We start from the raw sequence: 22,583 nt of genomic DNA, 5'->3' as shown, positions 1-22,583 counted from the left end.
ACTAACACTTTCATCACATCCCGGGCTGAGAATTGAATCTTGAGATTTTTACCTTTCACTAATGTATTAGAATAAATATGATCATTAGCGCGATTAGCAGTTTTCTCTGAGAGTATATCGCTGCTTACGTATTATTGCAATCACCTTAGTAGAAATTGTCAAAGCTTCAGAATACAGAGGCTGTTCATACATTTTTTAGACGATGTATATTGTATTCACAAAACTAAATTACATGAAATTCTTGTGTTTTAAATATTCTATTTGACATCCCTTATTCTGAACTATCTTTCGACACCGCAATTTCCAGGATAATAATGAATTTTGAAGTGACAGAAGAGATATTCTATCCCATTCCTACCGAACAGCTTTCCAGAGTCCTGTTAGGGTTTTGGGACAACATTTGGATAATGCAGTTTTTAAAAGTCCGAAAGCACAAAAATCCAAAAATGACACATCGGGAGATTTAATAGGGATATCAGTGAAGGGTAAGGCCTTGATACCAGTTTTTTTTTCAATTTCTTTTAGGAAATTTACAGTGGATTTTGATGTGTGACTGCTAGCTTTGTCCTGATGGAGTCTCACAGATGGATGGCACTGTGGGAAAAGCGATGGTATTTCATTCAGAAAAATTGGCAATAAAATATGTTCCTGATAGCATTTGGAGTTAATCTTGACATTTTTTTGCACTCTCTTTATTTTTAACTTGCCATTATAAGAAAAACCAGCAACAATCATGAATCCCTTAGAAAAACATTCTTTCGATTCTTTGAACCATGTACTTAAATTTTTTTCTCTCTTTTGATGATAATAAACGGCTCTTTTTTTGTTACAATCATTTAAATACACCCATGCTTCATCTATTGTGACAATTGTTTTCCATTTTTCTTTGGATAAGTGTTTCTCATACAGAATTCTGCAGCGTGTCCTGCGTCGAGCGATGTGCTTTGGAAGAAGACGATGCACATTGCGTTTTTTCGCTTTCTTAAGATTTAAATCAACGTTTATAATTTTGTTTACAGTAGATACTGAGCATTTTAATGATTTTGCAACTGTCCTTTGACTAGGGGGATTTTCTTTTAACATTAAACAACGTACCTTTGCAATAGTCGAAGATGTCCGTTTTTTCCCTTGGATATTTGTTTGGAATTTTTGTCCCACTTGAGGCTCCAATTTGACGTTTTTTCCTTTCTTGTTGATGATATTACCTATCGACGCTTTAGATATCACAAAACCATGACTCTCACGTTGTTTTTGGATAACGGAGTATGCATATTTCTCTTCGGAAAGAGCGTAAATGTAGCCTTCGAACCACTGCTTTGTTAAATTCGCCATTTTGAATAAAAACAAAACTTTCAAGCCACAGACGATAATTTTGACTTTTAGAAACATAGTACAATTGCAATTACTTCTTTTGCAGCAAACGATTTTTTATTACCGCTTACCAAAATCGTCTAAAAAATGTGCGAACAGCCTCTGCATATTAAAATCTGGTAACCATGCGCATAATAGTTATGCAGGCAAACATGAGCATGACAAATATTCAGTTTCCAACGTCGCCATTTTCATATGCGTTCTTTGTGATGTATTTCAAGTTCTAAAAACTTTTATAAAAAAATTATGGTTATTTTTTTTCTTATACTCGATTTTAAAATTTGTGCTTGTAGGACTTTTCTGTAATAGAAGAAAGAGAGGTGAAATTTCTGCAGAAATATTGAAATACATCATTTTGTAGCAAAACTGCTAAAGGAACAATTTTCTTTTTCTTTTAACTTCTAGTTTCGGATTCTTTCTCAAAGCAATCGCTACGAAATTCCCACCACAACAAAAACAAAGGCCCGTTTGTAACTAGGTTAACTCATTGTCTTTTGAAATAAATATATAACTGAAATGTAAAATATATACGTACATACTATGTATGTAATGTGTAATTTTTAACAATAAAAGTAATTGTTATTTTTCTTCCGTAAAATTCGCCGAACTGTGCCAAGGTTGTTGCGATAATACGTAAGTATCAATATATCTATTCTTGTATTTCCTCTTTATGTGTAACTAAATGATTTTCGAATTTAAAATTAATGAAAATCCACCCTCTTTCTTTGCTAACTGTTATCTTACTGAAGATTCATGATTATCCTTTACGTATGCACTTCAGACATTGGAGCGTATATGAAGACTCCGATTTCCATTAATTAACTTTTATTATCAAATGTTATTCTTTCTTAATACGTAAATATGTTTCTTTAACGTGTATGTATAATTTGTTTTTCATCTGATAATTTTTGGAAAAGTAAATATCATTCATTAATAAACATATTATGATTGGTTAATTTTTTTCAATGCATGATTGTCCGCTCTGAATGTATAAGTATTTTTATTTTACTTAATAAATGTTTTAAATTTTCTTCTCTTTTATATTTTAAAAGTTTTAATTCTTTTACTGCAAATGTATGTGTTCTTTTTTACATTTATGCTGGATTATTTCCATTAAACTAACGGATCTGCATCTATAGGGCGCTATATTTATAAGAATCTTACAAGTTAAGTATCGCTTTATCCTTGTTCATAATAACATGCATATTGTAACGTATGATTTGTCACAATATATAGGTTCTCATCTCAATAGCTTAAGTACAACTTTATTGCAGCGCGATTTAATGCTATTCGGTTTTTTCCCTTTTCTATCAATTATCGGTTAATCTGTGGTGCTAAGTTTCATGACTTTGTTAGGTACACTGCGGAGGGGAAAAAAAGGGGGGGGATAGTTCTATATCTCTCATTCTATTGGGCCGATTGACGGGATTCAACTTGCATTTTTCATGTCTGAAAGAGCGACTTAGGCTATGTATTAGATTTATACATAGCATTCTTCTAATTTGACACAAATCAGGTATTTTGACACAAAATCAGGCTTTTTCTGAAATAACATACCAAATTTTTCCATATTACGATTCAAATTACGCCAAACTACCAAGTTTTGTAAAAATCGCACGAGTAGTTTTTAAAAAATTAGCTCTCAAAATTTTAGCTCCTCAATGTTAATTGAGTTTGGTATATATTTATTAATCTCTCTTTTTTTAATTAAACTTATTTGATTCGTCCTTTCACATTTCAAAATTCAGGTTCATTCCAAATAAAATTCACCCATTTTTTATGATTTATATTTAAAATTTGTATTTTTAAATAGATTTTAAAAATTTTTCAGAAAAAAAAATTAAATTATAATCTATATAAATTTTACCATCGTCTTAAAGTAGACGTATTTCTAAGCATACCTGCAAAAAATTAGAGTTTTTTATTCAAAATTTCCGAAGATATGTGGGAATTTATATATTGGCGCGTTTTGAAATTTGGCATATTTGTTGAAAGCGATAAAACATCAAATGTGGCTTAGACACTTTGCTAAAGTAAGATCGCTGCGAATTTTTTTCCGCTCAAGCACAATGTAGAAAAATAAGAAAGAGGCGTCTTTTTTCCGCTTTGGCATAATGGAAGGGAAAGGAAAATTGTATGCCATATATTAAGAAGTTCACCAAATAAATTATTCTTGGCGCAAACTGAAAAAATTGCGCCAAGATAAAAATTTGAATTTCTAAGTAAATTTCGAACCCAATTTTACAAAATATATATTTAATATTTGAGTCGTAGAATGGAAATATATATATATATTTAAAAAAAAAAAAAAAAAAAAAAAAAGGTATGTTATTTCAGAAATAGTCCGATTTTGTGAGAGAAAAAAAACCTATTTTAAAACAATGCTATATATATAAGTCTAATGTATATCCTAAATCGAGCTTTCGAGACATGAAAACGCAATTTGAATTTTGTCAATCGACCCAATAGAACGGGAGATATAGAACTGTCCCATTTTTTTTCGCAGTGTATAGAATGTATATTTATATATTATACTTCATTACATATTATATATTATTTACTATATTTATAGAATGAGACTTGATCCCAACAATAAATATGTTCATCCTCCTGTTCTAGAAAAAATACAAAAAAGATTATATTTTCACTTTCCATACTTATCTAAAGGAGTAACTGGAGGGATGAAACATCGCTGCTGAAGGATATCAATCTCCCCGGATGATTTTTTACTAAACTTATGAAGCTACCAATTATTTTAGGAAGATATATACTTGCAAGGAATTATTGTATTCTTCCTTGCGTATTCTAGTAATGTAAGTAGTTAGCAGATCTAACTAGGTTTGGAAAATCCGTAGGTAGAATCCTGACGAAAACAAATCTGAGTTTTCACGTTTCTGGCACCGAAAAGTTTAATTGTCTCGACAGAAGTGCTCGAACAAAAATATGCTTGGTGATATGTCACCTCTTGGAAATTGGTCCTACTGGATCTTGTTCCTCATTCTTGTTGCCCCGTACGGAAGGAATAAACGCATTCCTTCTCTATTTGCTAGCTCATCTTGTGATGTAATCACTTACATCACAAGATGAGCTAGCAAATTGAGAAATGCGTGCTTTGAATCCCAATGAGGGCAGTTGACTTTTCAAGTTTTCGGTTTAAAAAAAACGAAATAGTATTTATATACTAATTAATAGTTTGCTGATAGATATCTTAATTTGATCAGCTTCTGTAAAACATCTGTCGGGTTATTATTATTTTATATTACCAGTTACCAGATTTAGATCCTTATTGTCATTTTTCTTTTCCATTTCCGTACCAGAATACAAAATGAGTTTGAGAGTTTGCAAAATTAGTTTGTATTTAAGCGAGGTTTACGATTGTAAGACACAGCTTCCGAGGCCATGTTATTAGGTTTCGCTATCTCTGATAAGATTGTAAATTTTTCGACGTTGCGTTATATCTGCTGACATTTTAAATTGTTATGTCGGTGAGAAATTTTTGAGCCAATTGTGTAGTTTTTGAGTACTAAGTAATTTTTAATGTACTTTAAACTACCTTGCCACAAGTAGTGGTTGTTTTGTTAAGCACGAACCGGCGTTTATATTAAAGTTCTGATTTAATCAAAAAAAAAGGTTTGTTTTAAACCTTCTCAAGACTCTGTATGCTACTATATACATTTTAATGTATGTGTCATAACAACAATGTATTGTTTTCTGAAAATATACTTAAAAATTGAATGAAAATTCAGAGATAAGCACTAGGCACAGAAAATATATTTAAGTAAATATTACCTTGTACAAACTTAGTTGACTCTTATCCGCTCATGCAACTGTAATTTATCAATTTGTTACCATCACAGCTGATTCCTTTAAATCTGAGTAAAAGAGTAAATTAACTTTTTTTAATCTTTCATTATCTTCTTTCAATCAAATATTGAAAGTCGAAACCCAATAATATAAACACATTTCCCTTTTCCTGCGTAAAATAAACTAGTGCATTGGTTGATTGCACAAATCATAACAAAACCGCAAAACAATTTACGATTACGATCAAATTAAATATTATAACAATTACCATCTGTAAGCGTACAATACCCATGCTGTCAAAGACATACAATTTAAATGTTAATCAGTTTTCGCATTAATGGCCTGTATGCTAGCGTCTTGCCTTCAAGTAATAAACAAAATTCACAAACTCATTTATCACATGGACACGCTCTGCAAAATTATAAGTCAGCGTAAGTTGATGCTAAACATTAGATGTCATTCTTTTTCCTTTTTTTAGCTACTACTCAGTTTGAATGTATTTTAATTTGTTGCATTTACTTTTGAAGTTTTACAGTACGGCAAGTTTAAGAGAAAAAATATATGTATAAATTAACAAAGTGTTTACTTTAATATCCCCCCCTTTCAAACATAAGAAGTACAAAATCTCAAAACTTTCCGTTTATTTATCAAGCATAAATGTGTGCTGTTACTGGTAGATTAATCCTTTACAGCTTATTCTGTGCAGAATATCAATGATGCGCGGTGGTTTTCTTCGGAGAGTTTGCCTTATCTCTGTTATTCTCCTTTATTGGCATAGCCAGAGTTTTTGTTAGCCATGGTGGATCTTGGTACTTTTCCGTTTTACCGGCGCAAGCGATAAAAACGCCAGTAATGATACAACCGATGCCAAACGAAATATCCTCCCTGGTAACCTTTTACTTTAACTTTTACATTTTCAAAACAAGTCGCAGCCATTTCTTTTCAGATTGATTGTTTCTTTCAATACTGGCATACAATTACATAGAAGCCTAAGGCCATTCGCGGATGGTAGTCAAGTCAATTAGGATGCAATCACACGGCTCACCCGATGGCGAAAATGGTTTAAATTCCATAATCGGGGTGAACGCCAAGCTTGGCGACAGTTTTTTATTTGGCGCGATTTTAATTTGGTTGTGATTTTCGGCTGTATGTTTTCTTGTGGCAAACTTAGAGCTTTATTTCGGTAACTGTAAGAGCGCGAATTTAGTGTATCCAGATTTTTTTAAAAAATTTAATTTTGAAATACCGTGTTTATTTTTAAAAGTTTTACTGTTTAATATTATTGTTATATATTTGTTTAATATTATATTTATGTAATTATTTGCAAAAGGTTAAACTGTTGTTGGTGGGAGAACGTTGGATTTCATATGACATGAAGTTTATAATTTATGAATGTTTTCATTTAATTTTATTTAGTTAATTTTTTTTAGTTTTGTTTCTTGCATGTGGCAATCGAAAGATTTGGAATATTTAAAGCTTTGAACGAAAGTTTTTTAGTGTGTTGAGTTCCACGACGATAGTAACTTGAGTATTTTAGTTAGTTTATGATGCTGAATACGCATAATTTTTTATTCTGTTTACGTTTAAAACTGACTTCGCAGTGCTCTGATCTGATAAGTGTATACATTTATTTACTCAATAATTATTTACAAGAATTGTTCATTCTACTATTTTATGATGAATTACATATATATATAGGACTATGCTTTTAGTTGCAAAGCTGTTGGACTTTTTTTTACTCATCTAGTATTTTATCATCTTATTTTACTATTCTGTTTACATAAAATAACGACGTTTCACTACTGCAGAACTTAAAAGTTACTATTCTGTTTACGTTTAAAAATCACATTTTAGTGCTTTCATTTAGTGCGCCCAAAAAATTCGCCAAATTTTGAAGGCCAAAAGGTACAACTCTGATATACGCCCTAATTTCACCAAATGTGGCGATATGTGTTCTGCGATGGTTTTTGGCGCGATTGCGTGTTGTATGGCAACCCTGTTGACTTTGAAAAATCTTTGGCTGGAGTTCGTTGGTTCGCGTCGTGCTCTGGATCCCATTGATGGTATTAAAAATAAATACATGAATAAATATAAATAAAGAGCTTAGTACTGTGTCCTCCGGGGATTGGCCACGAAACGAGGAACATTGAAATAAGAACCAGAACATGGAAAGAAGGTGCATGGTGGGGATTGCTGAGAAGCTAAAATGGTGGAAGTTGTTGAATTGAAGTTAGGCAAAAAGAAATATCGTCGTGGCCATCCTGTTGAGGGACAGTGGGTATTTGGAGGTGTGGAAAGAGGTTCTGGGAGATTATTTTTAGTGGCTGTGCATGATAGAAGTAGGGATTTGTGATTATTTGTTATTTTGTTTATTTTTGAACCATAGTAGGAATTTTCTGGATAGTGTGTCTGGCTGTAATATAAATACGATAGTGATTACGTGGCGGCATGTTAAAGGCGGTATGAAATTCGTATTTCTGCTGTTCGAAAAAAGCATTGATTCATGGTAAGTGCATTTTATTTTATTCTTGTTCTTATTTTGTAGAATGTTATGTTCATTGTTTTTTTTTTTTTTTTTTAGTATGAATTTCTGTCGTTATTGTTGTTTTTTTGAATTGTTTGAAATTTATTTTAGTTATTTTGTTGATTAGTGCGTACCGTCTAAATTGTGCAATTCGTAGATGTTTTTTAAAGTTGAAACCAGAACGCTGTATACATGGTATTTTTTGAAATTTGTTGTTGTTATGTTAATTTATTAAAGTGAGGTGTGCGTAGTTCGTAGATTCGTTTGTTGCCTAAATTGTGCAATTCGTAGATGTTTTTTTAAGTTGAATCAGGACGCTGTGTGCATGGTATTCTTTGAAATTTATTGTTGTTATGTTAATTTATTAAAGTGAGGTGTGCGTAGTTCCTAGATTCGTTCGTTGCCTAGATTATGCCATTCGTAGATATTTTTCTAAGTACATGGACTCTTGTCAAATAATTTTGGTTAGAAACTTTACGGTTTTGCTATCTAAATTTTTTGTTTTTGTTTCGGATTTTTAGGTTAAATTGTGTGTTCAAAATGTGGTTTTTGCATTCGCGAAAACCGTGTTTTCGGAGACATTTTAGGCTTAAAGTTCGAAATGTAGACAAAAAATTTAGATAGCAATATGTCAGCGTGGAGTTTCTTGCCAAAAAAGTTTGGCGATTTGAGGGCGCATATCGGAGTAGTTCCGGCCAAAATAGTTTGGCGCCAAGGCAAAGTCAAGAGTTAAATTCATCAATTCTAATGAGAATGCACTAGCGAAGTAAAGCACTGCGGTTTTACAAAATTTCTGAGTAAGCTATTCATACGAATTGAAATAATTCTTGCATTTAAACTTGTATTCCAAATTAAGATTTAATTTCAAATTAACATAGATAATTACCGAGAGAATTAGATTTTTGTAGCGTAGTTTACGTCAGATGAGATCACTTGGAGTTTACGTGAGATTTTGATATGAACCTGCGAATCAGGATGTTGTACGATGAAAGCATAGTAAATTCTTAAATTAATGTCTTTTTACAAATTTATTGTCTTTATTTATTGGCTTTTTACAGAATTTTAAACGACATTAAAATGTTTATACCTTCAAAATAAAAAATTCACAGACCTAACATTTGTCAACACTTTTTATGTGTATACTGTGTGTTTTCGCCAATAAAGTCTACTTGGCGAGATTTGCGCCGGCGAAACGGAAAAGTACCATTAATCCTTTAAAGTTTATTCTGTGTGGTATATCAATGATGTGCGGTGTTTTGTTTGCCTTTTCTCTGTTATTCTGCTTTATTGGCATAGCCAGAGTTTTTGCTAGCCATGGTGATCTACTTGCTACCCCTTTCATTGCATAACAAAATATCTGCGAAATGCTAGAGCAGCATATATGGAGATAAATAAGAGCTCTGTGTATAATTTTTGAAATAAAATTTACATTCTTACATTACGCATGTAGTGCGGGCTTCTGAACACGACGAACTATAATGTCGTCAAGTCTGCACAAAGAAGGCACCAGTCCTAATATAAAAGCGATGAAGGTAATACAAGACTTCTGGAAGTGTTGATATATGCTACCTGTATCTGGATCATGGTTGTGACATCCCAATGCTATCAATGAACCTGGTGATACTCCTTTTCCACACTGCTGCCAGACAAGATAATTTTCCTTGTGCAACACTTTTCTTGTCAAGAGTAGCAGGTGTCTAAGAATTATCTTTCAGTTGCCAGCTTTAATTTCGTTAAAAATCGATTTCGTGACGTGAGAAGGTAAAAAAGAAGAAAATCGCATGTAATGAACGATTGAATTAGAAAGTCTCATCGGAACATTTTATTCTAAAATTATAACCCAGGCTATTAAAAAATCAGAAACCTTTGAAAGTATTTCCGTACGAAGTTTTAGTACGCAATTCATATTCTCTGCTTTACTTTTAAGAACTAATGGTTGTTCAAAATTTCTAAAAAGCAAACTTCATGAAATCCCTCAATTTTCAATATAGTAATAAAAATGCTAGCGACAAAATGGGCAGCCCTAACAACCTCCTCCTGATAGCACAAAATAATATTTAAAAAAAACAATTCAAAAGTTACTCCTATCTTGAAACCTAAATCTTATTCCGAAAAAGCTAAAAACCTGACACAAATAAAAATTTTATCGAATTCTTTTTCAAAATTATTATTTTAAATTATTTTGCAATTCTTTTGCGCATTTAAAACCTGTCCATTAGCTTTTCAGAAATTCGGCATAATGTTAAAATTTTCTTAATTTTGCACATGAGCGTACATTTTCTAACATGTAGCTTCATATTATTTTGAAATATTGTATAATTATTAAATTTTATTGTATATTATTATGTCAAATATTATTAATCAGTTTCAGAAGCTATTACAGAAATTGGATTTCACGAAGCGTCACATACAAAGAGGAATCGCTTGCGAAAACGCAATAACAATTTATGGAAAATCAAAGTAACGTCGCAGACAAAAATCTTCTCTAAAGAAGGACTATTATTTTTCTTTGACACTTTTCGAAGACCAGGCAGATTGTTAAAAACTGCAATGAGTGCTTTCGGTGGGATTAGGATGATTGGGTCGTATTTGTATCCTATTGGGTAATAAAGCTAACGAGCGCCCTCTGACGACAAAAATAGTGAAGAAATTGAGAAAATTAAGTTAATAGAATTTTAAAAGCTTTAGAAACTTATTGTTAGAAGAGATATGATAAGGTTATTTGAGCGTTATAATTAACGTTAATTTAAAAGTTTAATTAATTTTTCAATTTCGTTACTATTTTTCCCGACAGATAGCGGTTCATTTTCGTTCGCTTTACTTCCGTAGGAGATAAATACGACCGTTGTGCCCGCTGCTTTCTAGTCTTACAGATTTCTTTGCTCCTCATGAAGAGGTTACTGTATCTGTTTGCCCTTAAAATGAACTGAGATCTTGACTAAATCTACACCAAACACAAGGTTGTTGCTTTATTAATTTTATGTTTGACTTTGGGACATTTCTCTTCTATAATGATGAGCTAATTGGGATTATTTTCATCTGTATTTCTATCGTCTACAAAAATCTGCGATAAAAAAGTATTCAGAATGATAATAGTTTCTTGAAATGGCTTATTCAAATAATACAATCATATCAATACAACAGTTTTTAATTTTTAGTGAAAATTAAACACATTCTAGTATTTCACAGAACAAAAATGAAACATGAAACACGAAAATTTGAAACTATTGTCTGAATAAATATATTGCTCTTTTTTATATATCTAGGCGTTCACAATTATATAGACGTAGCATTTCAGATCATTGAAATCCAAAGTATGGTCTGAAAAAGTCACAATTGTTGTGGTGTGGTCCGTTTCCCATTTCCTTTTGGTCAAGACTGAGATACTTAAATCGAGGATTATCTTTGGAATACAGAGGCCAAAAGTCTGTCGGTTTTCTAAAAATAGCAAAACAAAAGTTATTTTCACTCAAAGCTAGAAAGTGCAACACACACAGAAACACATACAATGAATATAAATTTAAGCATAAAGTTTTGAACTATAATCATATCCAGTTTAGATAGTAGTATAATTAACATGCTATTTTTGTACTTATATCCGCTCTCACATTAAATAAAATATAAATATGTCCGCTATCACGTTTAAGAGTATTTCTTTTATATAAGAGAGAAATATCTACACTTATATGGATCCTAGGGTACTTGTTTATTTTTAAATGCATGAATAAAATAAAGAAAGGAGAAAAATTTGCATAACTTATAACATACATTTCCGCAGTTCCCTAAGAAAGCTCATTGAAATTCTAAAACATTTAAAAATACTTTTTGAAAGTTATGGATGTATTGAGAAACTAATGAACGGAAAAGAAATATGCTCATTGGATTAAAAAACCGGAATTAACAACTATAGTTTAACATGAAAAAACATAGCTTAACTGCAATCCTTTGATATTTCAGTGCAGCTGTAACGCCTGATCATCGCTTAGGTCTATAAGCTGCGGTCTAGGGATATGGAATTTAGAAGCCTCAAAACCATCTCCTAATTTCTCAGTCTTGAATTTTTCTCATGCAAATCTGAAAAGTAAATATTGAAAGGTTCCGTGTGAAAAGTATCGGAAGGACCCAGACTGACTTAATTTTACTGTATGCAACCGAGAAATTTGAGATGAAAAGAAACAAAGCAACATGTATGTAATTAGCAACTAAATTTCACTACGTGGGAACATGATCTGCACAATTTTCTTAGAAAGTATCATTGCCTACCCGTGAAGCATGAAAAGGTTCATAATCTCCAAGTAAACCAAAATGCCCTGCAACGACTGTATTTCGACCTAGATGACGAATGGCTTCCATACACAAGCTCCGTTTGCTGCGGGAGTCTTTATAGGTAGATTGTAAGTTAGGCATTGGACTCTTGTTATTGTTCACTCTGGACCAAAGCCTCAAAGCGTACTATTTCAGGAGGTACAAAAAACGACCAAGAAGCTGTAGGGAGAAAATAGTTTCTAGTGTATTTATTTAATTGATGAAGAGGAAACATCATGCATGAAATCGGTATGCATATTCTTGAATTAAAACGAATATGCATACCGCTTTCATTCATATAATGTGATGATGCAATTCACTTGATGAATGTCGCTTGATTATGAAAGTAGCACCGTATGAAAAAAGCCATACGACATAATATACGGAAAAAGTAAAGGAATAGCTATAAAAACTGATGTAGTTTACGTCTAAGAACATGGAACTTGCTCAAGATCTTTATTTTGTCATACCTGACACATCTTCAAAATACGAAACTGACTATTTCTTTAAAAAAAAAAAAAAAAAAAAAAAAAAATTAAAGAAGAACATAGGAAATATGATATACAATGAGGTAGGGAAAAATTCCTTTTACAATTTTAAGAGATGGAGAAAAATTCAATATACACTGAAGTGACAAAAGTCATGGGATAGCAATATGCAAATATACAGATGGCGGTAGTATCGCGTAGAAAATGTATAAATGCGAAGTACTTTGGCAGGGCTTTCATTTGTGTTCAAGTTATTCATGTGAAGAGGCTTTGACATGATTATGGCCGCACGACAGACTTTGAACGCGGAATGGTAGTTGGAGCTAGACGCATGGGTCATTCCATTTCGGATATCGTTAGGGAATTCAACATTCCGAGATCCACAGTGTCAAGAGTGTGCCGAGAGTATCTAATTTCAGGCATAACATCCCACCATGGACAGAGCAGTGGCCGACCACCTGCACTTAACGACCGAGACCAGCGACGTCTGCGTAGAGTTGTCAATGTTCACAGACAATCAACACTGCGTCAAATAACCGCAGAAATCAATGTGGGACGTACGAGGGACGTGTTCAATAGGACAGTGCGGCGAAATTTGTCTTCCTTAAGCTATGCCAGCAGAAGACCGACTCGAGTGCCTTTACTGACAGCACGACATCGCCTGCAGCGACTCTCGTCTCTCGTGGGCTCGTAAGCATATCGGTTGGTCCCTAAACGAGTGGAAAACCGTGGCTTGGTCAGATGAGTCACAATTTCAGTTGGTAAGAGCTGATGGTATGGTTTGAGTGTGGCGCTGACCCCACGAAGCCATGGACCCAAGTTGTCAACAAGGCACTGTTCAAGCTGATGAGGGTTCCATAATGGTCTGGGCTGTTTATAAATGGCATGACTCGGTCCTCTGGTGCATTTGAACCGATCATTGACTGGAAATGGATACCTTCAGCTACTTGGAGATCACTTACAGCCATTCATGGACTTCACGTACTCAAATAACGATGGGATTTTTATGGATGACAATGCGCCATGTCACCGGGCCACAATTGTTCGCGATTGGTTAGAAGAACAGTCTGGACAATTCCAGCGAATGATCTGGCCACCTAGATCGCCCGACATGAATCCCATCGAACATTTATGGGACATCATCGAGAGGTCAGTTCGTGCCCAAAACCCTGCATCGTCAACACTTTCACAATTATGGACGTCTATAGAGGCAGCATGGCTCAATATTCCTGCAGGGGACTTCCAACGACTTGTTGAGTCCATGCCACGTTGAGTTGCTGCACTTTGCAGGGCAAAAGGAAGACCGACAAAATAGTAGGAGGTATCCCATGACTTTTGTCACTTCAGTGTAGTATGTAATCAGTCTGACCGAACTGCCAACTTTACAGCAATTTTCCATGCTATGTATTAGATTGCCCAAGAGGTTTTTGAGGCAGCAAAGTGTATTCACGATCAATAGCTTTATGAATTTCTTGAAAAATGTTAGGTAGAGATTGCCATGATGCAAATAGGCGTTCTGGTTCATGCCATACATTTTCTGCCGGATTTGGATCAGGACACGCTTGAGCGGGCCAATCCATCCGTTGAATTCTTTCTCCCTCACGATAATGAATTACTAAGGCAGCGCGATGAGGAACGAGCATTTTGATCCATTAGTAGATAGTTGTTACCGATTACAGTCTCACACAACTTGATATAAGAACCAAAAACTTCATCTTTGCATAATTCAGCATTCATAGCTGCACTGATAAAAATGCACAGCTTAAGGCCGCACAGGGCCGTGCAGACTTTCGAAGGGCCGCACAGACTTAAGTCTGTGCGGCCCTTCGAAATGATGCCCGACCATACCCTGATTCTACTATTTTTGTATCGATATTTTTGAAAGGTGCCTCAAGCTTATTGTATGTGTTTCTCTTCCTCCAGAATCACATGATCTACATCTGGAATCCCTCTCCAAACATATGGCAGATTCATCAGTAAAAGAATTCGGCTTCTTTTGAGCGTATTTCGTAGCCCGATTTAGTAGGAATAAAATTCTGGGTTTCTTTTCATACAGCTGTCTTTAATACAGCGTGTCATTAACGGAAGTGAATATGTATAGCTGCAGAGCGAACTCTTTGTTAGTTATCTACGTTTTTAGCAATCCTTTCCAAATACTGAGAGTATATTGTGGCACATTTTCAACCTTCACCTGGTTTCTTGTGTACATCAGCAGTGTCTTTAAGCCATTTACTGATTCGTGACATACTTTCGGCTATTTTTAGGTTTTTTACAGATCTGTGCCAGTGTCTGTCTTGCTTCCATTCACCTAATCGCTTGCCATTTGTCTCAACCCGTCAAGTGCTTCCAGAAGCGAAAATGGTTTTCAGCTGCTCATTCAAGCTCTTCCTTGCACTACTTTTCGCATGTGCTCAACGAACGGGCACAAAACTTTGCATACTTTTGTACTTATGTACGAAAGTGAATATTGTTGGACTACTTGATAACATTGACTCAGAGTCAAGAGAATTAACATGTAACATTGAATTAACATGACACTGACTTAGATCTAATAGAGTTAACATAAAGCGTCTTTTTATAACTGTTCCTTAATCCCCATGCAAGTATGATAGATTGCAGCGGCATAAATACCTCTGGACTGTAAAAATATCTTAATGTCAGATTTTAATATGATATGGGGAGCGCAGCTTGACCCTCCTTGCAGATTTTATGTCGCCCTATGGTCTTTTCATGGGCTGCGCCAGAGCAAACCAGAAACAGAGCCAACAACCCCATCAAAAGGGTGAGAAAAACAGTGCAACAGAGAAATCATAAAATAAAACTAGAAAGTACTACCATATAGACCTCTGAATATTTTGATCCTCATATTTCACGCACTGATAAAGGAAAGCAGAAAAAACAGTTTAGAAAAAATTAAAAGAAAAAGAAAACACTCAAACACTATCAAGAACACGCACCCGCATGCAAGCTAGCATATTTTGCCTATTTTCTCCCTGTTTTGACTTATTTCCCTAATTTTATCTGCAACTGTTTTCACTGCTACACCATTGTAAATCAATGTTTTAAAGTTCAACTGTTTTCACTGCTGCACTATTGTAAATCAATGTTTTAAAGTCCTTGTCTGCTTCTTCTATACCTCTAGTGATAGCACAGCCTTCAACATAATGAGGAGCATTTCTGGTCACATTGTGTAACTTGCATTTATCATTATCTTGAAGCCCAAACCTATTAAAATAATAGGAAAATCTCCCATGGCAGCTTTGATTAACTTGTATGTTTGAGATAGGTTTTGTATTTCTTTTAATTTTAAAATAATGCAGAAAATCTTTTCTTTTATAGAGTCTTTCCCTAGTATATCCCATTCCTTGTACAAGCTACTTACCATAATTTGTATGGTCTTTTTCTTTGAACTTGATGGTTTCGCTTTGAAAGTATTAGGCTATAAAGCTCCTTCTTTAGCACGAACATACGCCCTCTCATTGCCTAAATACCCAACATTCGCTCTAATCCAGTTAAGTCAAATTTCATGTTTCTTAAGAAGGTTCTTATATAGTTCTAAAATTGTTTGAATCAAAATATTTGGCTGGTCAGTTTTGGGCAGAGCTTATAATAATATAGCAATTTTCCTATTATAGGTTATCTTTTTTTTGGTACCCATTGCAGTGCTCTAAAAGTTACAATAAATTCTGCTTTAAAAATAGAGTTACAACTTTCCAGATTAAAACTTTCATTGTGTATTTTAGTACCATAACAATAGGCAACAAAAGCACCTCCTGAATTCTCTCCAATCCCAGATTCATCAGTGTAAATATCACGTTCATTCTCTTTTGGCTCAGTCTTATAGTATACCAATGAGATTCAACGCTTGGAATGAATTAAATTCCCATCTATGGTTTCAAAAGCGCAACTTGGAATGATATAGTCCTCAATCAATGGTTTATCCAATCTGCCAGTCCTTAATAAAATGTTTTATAGTAAAAATCGTATTACAACACGCATGTCTCCTCCCTTGAAGCAGTTCTAAAACATCTTGTGATAGCCAGCAGTCAGCTCCTGTGGATGGAACTTAATTTCGTTCTAATCCGTTGCAAAACAGATGCTCGAATTTTAACTTATAAAACTGCAAAATCAAATAACTTTTTCTATGTAGTACATATTTAAAATATTCAATAAAAGTCAGTGTATTATCAAAAAATATTCCCCTAACTTTCAAATCCTTTATTAACTCAATTTTGTTTTCATTATAAAAAAGACGAGGTTTCCTTACGCTTTTATGTCCCTTGGAGGAAAATAGGCCCTTGATCATCTTAAAGTTGAACTCTAATCTCTGTTCCGTTCTCCAGCTATCAATTTACAGCATATTTAAATTTTTTCTCTAGTCTCTCCAGGCAGCATTCTAACACAATAAACATTAAGTCATCGGCATCACAAAACATTTCTACATGATCGAGGTGAAATTCCTTACTAAGTAGTTCTTTGATATTAATTTTCCAAAGCAGCGGAGCTCTGGATGACACCTGAGGGCAACTCCTTTCGCTTCATGTAATTCATCTCCCGCCGTATCGTCTATAGAAAACAGCACTTTCCTTTCTTCAAAATAATTTTGTAGAAGTTTAAAAGTGTCAATAGGGACCCTTGATTTTAATAAAAGTTTAAAAAGTATACTCATACACTGAATAGAAATCTTTTTTTTAGTACCAAAGGAGACAGCGGCCACATGAAACAGTTTTCTGTTTTTTCGAATAAAATTCATAGAATCATATAATGCATCATCAGCGGAGTGGCCCGATACAATTCCCGGCCCGATACGATTATTCCTTGATATAATTTTAAAAGTCAATATATAATGGTAGAGTCCCTTTATACATAATTTGCTAAAACCTCTGCCAGAAACCTTTAATAAACAAATTGGTCTACATTTTCCATTTTCTTTCACCATTAGGATCAATACGCCAATCTTCCACCATTTAGGAAAATATCATATTTAAAAGATTTATAGTATAGAAGAACCAGAAAATCAGAATAAAAATGAAGCATACTTTTTCACGATGGCGACTGTAATTCCACCTGCATCTCACTCCCTTCTAGTTCACAATTGATTCTTTCTCTTCTAGCTCTCACTGTATGGATCTCGTTTTTCGAGAATTCTGCTCCGGGAGTACAATAATCTTCAAATTTTACATCTTTTATTTCAGTCATCTCAGAGCAATCTTTGTTATAATTTGTCAATAAACACCCTTTATAATTTTTTTCGAGATTTTTCCAAAATCTTCTTCTTTGCCTTTCGGTCTTTCAAAAATAATTTTTACCTTTCCGGTTGATATTTAAAAAAATCTATCGTAATATTTTGTGCTCCCGAGGAATCCCTGCATTTACTTTCTTTCTTCGTTTTTTAAATCAATCTCGTATATAAGGTTGTAGAAACATTAGGATTTTTCGGAGGCCGGAGAGATGAAAAATTAGCAGTCGCCTTCGCCGGAAACCGAACCACGGACCTCTGAAATACCGGTTCAGTGTGCTGACCACTACACCACGAAGGCACGCTAGGAAAGTGGGAAAATACCTTATAAGGTAACCAAAAAATTTCTTGCTGCTTTGGACTGTCAAAAAGAAAAAGTCACAAAACAAATAATAATCAAGCTAATCTTCAAAGTAATCATTATCGGTATCCAGTGCCTTTTGCCAACGAGCGGCTAGCTGTGCGCTGCCATCGCGGTACAACTCAGGAGTCTTGGAGTCAAAGAAGTCTGTGAGGGCCTTTTCGAGGTCTGGCCGGTTGTTGAAGGATTTCCCATAAAGATGGTTATCCAGGGAATGGAAAAGATGGTAGTCTGTTGGTGCGAGGTCTGGGCAGTATGTGGATGGAGCAGTGTCTTCCAGTAGTGTTGTCATGGAGGAGGAGTACACCCTTACGATTGACCAATGCAGGCTCTTTATGCATACGTTTCAACTGCTGCGACTACAGGCCTGTCGTGATGGTTCGATCCACTGGCAGAAGCTCACAGTGCACCACTTGGCGACTAGTCTAGTGGAGAGAAGGTCTCGCAGAGTGATGCACAGGGTCTCGTGGTGACATCCAGTGTCTCGAACGGCTGTGTCATACTGGACCCACGTTTTATCACTGGTGAGTACTCGATGAAATATGAATACATTGCGGTGCCGAGTAAGCAATGACAAACAGGTAGCGACACGCTGTTGTTTGTTTGCATCGGATAGTGAGTGGGCACACACTTGCATGCCTTTCACATCCGGTGCAAATGGGGTTTGATCGTTTCGTCAGATACCTGGAAAATGTGCTGCAAGCTCACCATATGTTTGGCTACTGTTACTCTCTACAGCTACTCCTCTCAGGGCCTCACCGTCCAGCGCTTGTGGTCGATCGCTGCATGGTGCATCATTAAGAGACACATCCCCTGACCTGAACTTTGCATAGCGGTTAGTTCGTTTACGGCATCATCCCCAAAGGCCTGGAAAATTCGGCAACTAGATTCTGCTGCTGACAGGCCCATTTTAAAATCATACAGCAAACAACTCTGAACGAGCGCGTTTGACGCGTCCGTTTCAATCAGTCGCTGTGTGAGTTATGTTTGAAGTACCGATGCAACGTGCTTTTATACTCCTGGTCAATGTCCGGACTCCCATCCTAACCACTTCATCGCCAAGTTTGGCGACTATTTTTATGTTGGAGTTCACTCTTTCAATGTCATATCAGAAACGGCAAGAACGTTTTGGTTACCTTGTACATAGCCAGTTCACAATTATATAAGATCTTTCTCTGTACTTTAATTTTCATTTGAATATTATCCATTTGGGAGCTTTTTCTAAGGGCTCCCACGCTATTTTTCATTTATTTTAGTTGAGGGGCCACTCTCTGGTGTAGGCTCTAGCAACAATTGTTTCATGTAATATGGACAAGATAACAATAACAACTACAACCAAGAAATTTCTATGCATTTCTTCTTAATTTAAAAATTTTTATCTGTATATATAATGATCACTTGTCCCAACTGCTGAGCCACATTATGTTTCTCCTTTCTTTTTGTAAGCGACCTCAAACTTTTATCCAACATTTAATACCTTTTCTCATCTTTTGACAAACACGATCCAATCAATTTTTATCTCTAGAATATCTATATCTCTGAACAACTACTTCAACATCATCATTTCTTTTCAATAAAGAATATTTATAACCGCTAGGAGACTCGCAGCCCAAATATTAAATAAAATTAATATCGTATAAAATCGTATAAAATATATAATCGTATAAAATGTTATCGTATAAAATATAATCGTTTAAAATGTAACCACGATCATCATTAAAAGAAACTCCCCAATTAAAATGTTTGGAATCAAAATCTCCGACAATTATTCTTTGTATCTCTTAACACATTCTTTTAATTCAAAAAGATTATCATTTAATTCTTCGATGGGCGAGAAATAAACGGAAACTAACCCCAATATATCTTCATCCATTTAAATGAAATAGCCACCACCGTATCTTCAATCAGCTATAAAATTAAAATCTTCATTTAAAATAATGATTTCAGTTCTGTATCATATTTTATGAAAATTTCCCCAGGTTCCTGGAATCCAGGCAATCTTTCCACTGATACAATAAGGCTCTTGAATGAGGTTCACATCAGGGGTCATACCAATTATTTTTCTAATCCCAGTGAGCTGGCTTAACACCACAAAGCAGTGATTCAAGTTTGTGCTTAATGAATTCATACTATGTATAAAGTTACAGACCAAAACAAATAAAAGCTAGGTCAAATTTTCACTTGACATAAAACAAAATGAAATTATGAATTCTTGAAAAGGTCCCACCTCAGAAAGTTAAAATTGTAATTTAGTTCATGAAGTCCTAAAACTCAGATGTTTCAGTTGAAAAGCTCCAATATAAAACAATAAATTATATTTCAGTGTTTAAGCGATCAATTATAAATTTAACTTCTTTTATTTGTTATTCTGAGAGCGCATTATGGTTTATATGATAAATAGTTTTAATGTTTTAATTTAAAGTTTTAGAATTAATATAAAGTGCACTTTTAACCTTTCAAGTCTTACTCTCGTGTGTTTCAGAACAGTTTGTACATACAATTTCCTTTCTGCAAGTCTTAGACGTGTGACTGAATTTCTAGCATAAATACAACTACAACAACTAATATACTAGTTGAATACAACTTGGCGTGCAGGCTTTCCAGCCTATACGCACTCTGTTATATTAAAAAATTTCAAACTGGCATGCGCCGAATACTTGTTGACTGATTCCCTCCTGATCTCTATCTTTTTAAACAATGGTCTTACACAATCCACTGAATATCCATAGTCCTCTTTCACTTTAGCTACTAAACCAGCATTATAAGCAAGGTCACAAACATTATAAATAATAGTTCTAGTTGTATAAATATTCCTTTCTCTCGTTTGAGCTTTGTCTTTCAAGTTCGTTTTAGATTTAATCACCTCCTGTAATTTGTTAATATCTTCCTCTGGTTTCAATCTAACAACCTTGTCACTCACTACTTTGACCTCTGACCCATTCGGTTTAATATTCATCATAAACATCGGTATCAGATGTAAAGGGTTTAACTACTATTTCATTCTCTCTCCATAACTCATTTTCCCTTGAATGCTTCTTTATATTTTCCTACAAATTCATTTCTAGTTCTCTTCTCTATAAGTATGTCTTTTATGTCTCTAATTCCCCTCTTAACTTCACAGAGCTCACCTTCCTTGTAGAGATTAAGTTATCTATAATTTTCAAACTGTGAACCATCAGTAAATCAATGATTTTATCTATACTAGCTGCCAGTCCTTCCGTTATTTCTTTTCCCTATCTCTTTACCTTTAATTTATCTACAAACTGGTAGGAAGATTTAACTACCACCAAAACATCGTTTGAAGCTTCAATATTATGTATTGTAACTTTTTCCATTGCCACCAACTTTCTGATCATAAGCAACACTATTCGTACTTTCTAACTTTTATCCACTTCTTTCATTTTGAACATTGAATTTGATATAACTCATAAATTACTATTACGTTACTCCTCATAAAAATTTAGTAAAGTCTATAAATCCACGACAGGCTGGATACATACACGTTAAAACATGTTTGAAATTCATAGTGGAACTCATTAAAGTTCTGTAAAACACTTTAATATTCAATGTGCATACTAGGCACAGCGCGCTAGGAGGAAGAGACACTCAGACATGGCTAACTCTAAGCTGCCTTAACGCAGTTAAACCCCTAGAGGCGATCCAAGAGGACGCTAACCTATGGGTCGAGCCGACGAGCTAAGACCAAGCCGTGTTGATAGGCATACTAAGCAACTCACATTCCCCTGGAGGGAATGTAAAAACCATCTGCCATCAACAGGGGCCGCAACCCGGAACAGCGGAAGGAAGTTACTTAAACTTTGTCAGACAGACAGAGCCACTAATCCGGCCTGCTAATACTACCTCGGGAAAGGCTATGAATATGCAGTTTTGAGGCTCCAGGCGCCCACTGGAAACCTCAAGCAGTCTAAGGCTCGCCAAACTCACCGACTCCATCGACGGAGGTGTTTCCCCCCGGACCACCATGAATATCTGACTAAATAGCTCCACCACAACCAACGGAATAGACAATAAACGGAATAGAATAAGCCATACGGTCCCTGCCGACCCTGAACCAACCATCGCCAGCAATGACTCTAGTCCTGTGAAGACTGATCTTATATCCCTGTGGCCGAGATTGCCTGGGTACATATCCTAACCAATAGCTTCCCAGGTTTTACCTGAGGCGACCCCCGGGGGTATACTAAGCACAATAATATTTGACCAGCCGTTAGGCAAATTTGATGGCTTAGGGGGCAAATAATGTTTTAGAACTAAACAGGCTTAAATGATCATCCGCTCCGTTAGGTTTAACAGCTTGTAGTAGAAAAATGGTCATAAAAATTTACACATACATAAAATCCACGAAAGAAAAAGCGCGAAAATGATAGCAGATGTAAAAACACGGTTATGAGCGTTACATTTTAAGCATTAAAACAGCTCTAAGCACAAAAGCATGCATTTTTAAGTTACTAAGTGGAAATTATCATACAA

General features: G+C 34.8%; 1 protein-coding gene across 1 annotated transcript in view; it reads right to left on the bottom strand.

The window, feature by feature from the left end:
* Positions 1-10,644: 10,644 nt before the first annotated feature.
* LOC118189430 (acetylcholinesterase-1-like) overlaps positions 10,645-22,583 on the bottom strand; it is a 36,877-nt gene continuing 24,938 nt past the window's right edge. Inside the window, exon 6 of the mRNA XM_035360023.2 lies at positions 10,645-11,137. Coding sequence (XP_035215914.1) covers positions 10,999-11,137 — 139 coding nt within the window. The 3' untranslated portion in view covers positions 10,645-10,998. The remainder of the gene's footprint in view (positions 11,138-22,583) is intronic.

The sequence above is a fragment of the Stegodyphus dumicola genome, chromosome 8 (genome assembly GCF_044657685.1).
Source record: "Stegodyphus dumicola isolate Sdum_Otavi_A_Nest chromosome 8, ASM4465768v1".
In the NCBI taxonomy this organism is placed as follows: domain Eukaryota; kingdom Metazoa; phylum Arthropoda; class Arachnida; order Araneae; family Eresidae; genus Stegodyphus; species Stegodyphus dumicola.
This window is presented reverse-complemented; position numbering and strand designations above follow the sequence as displayed.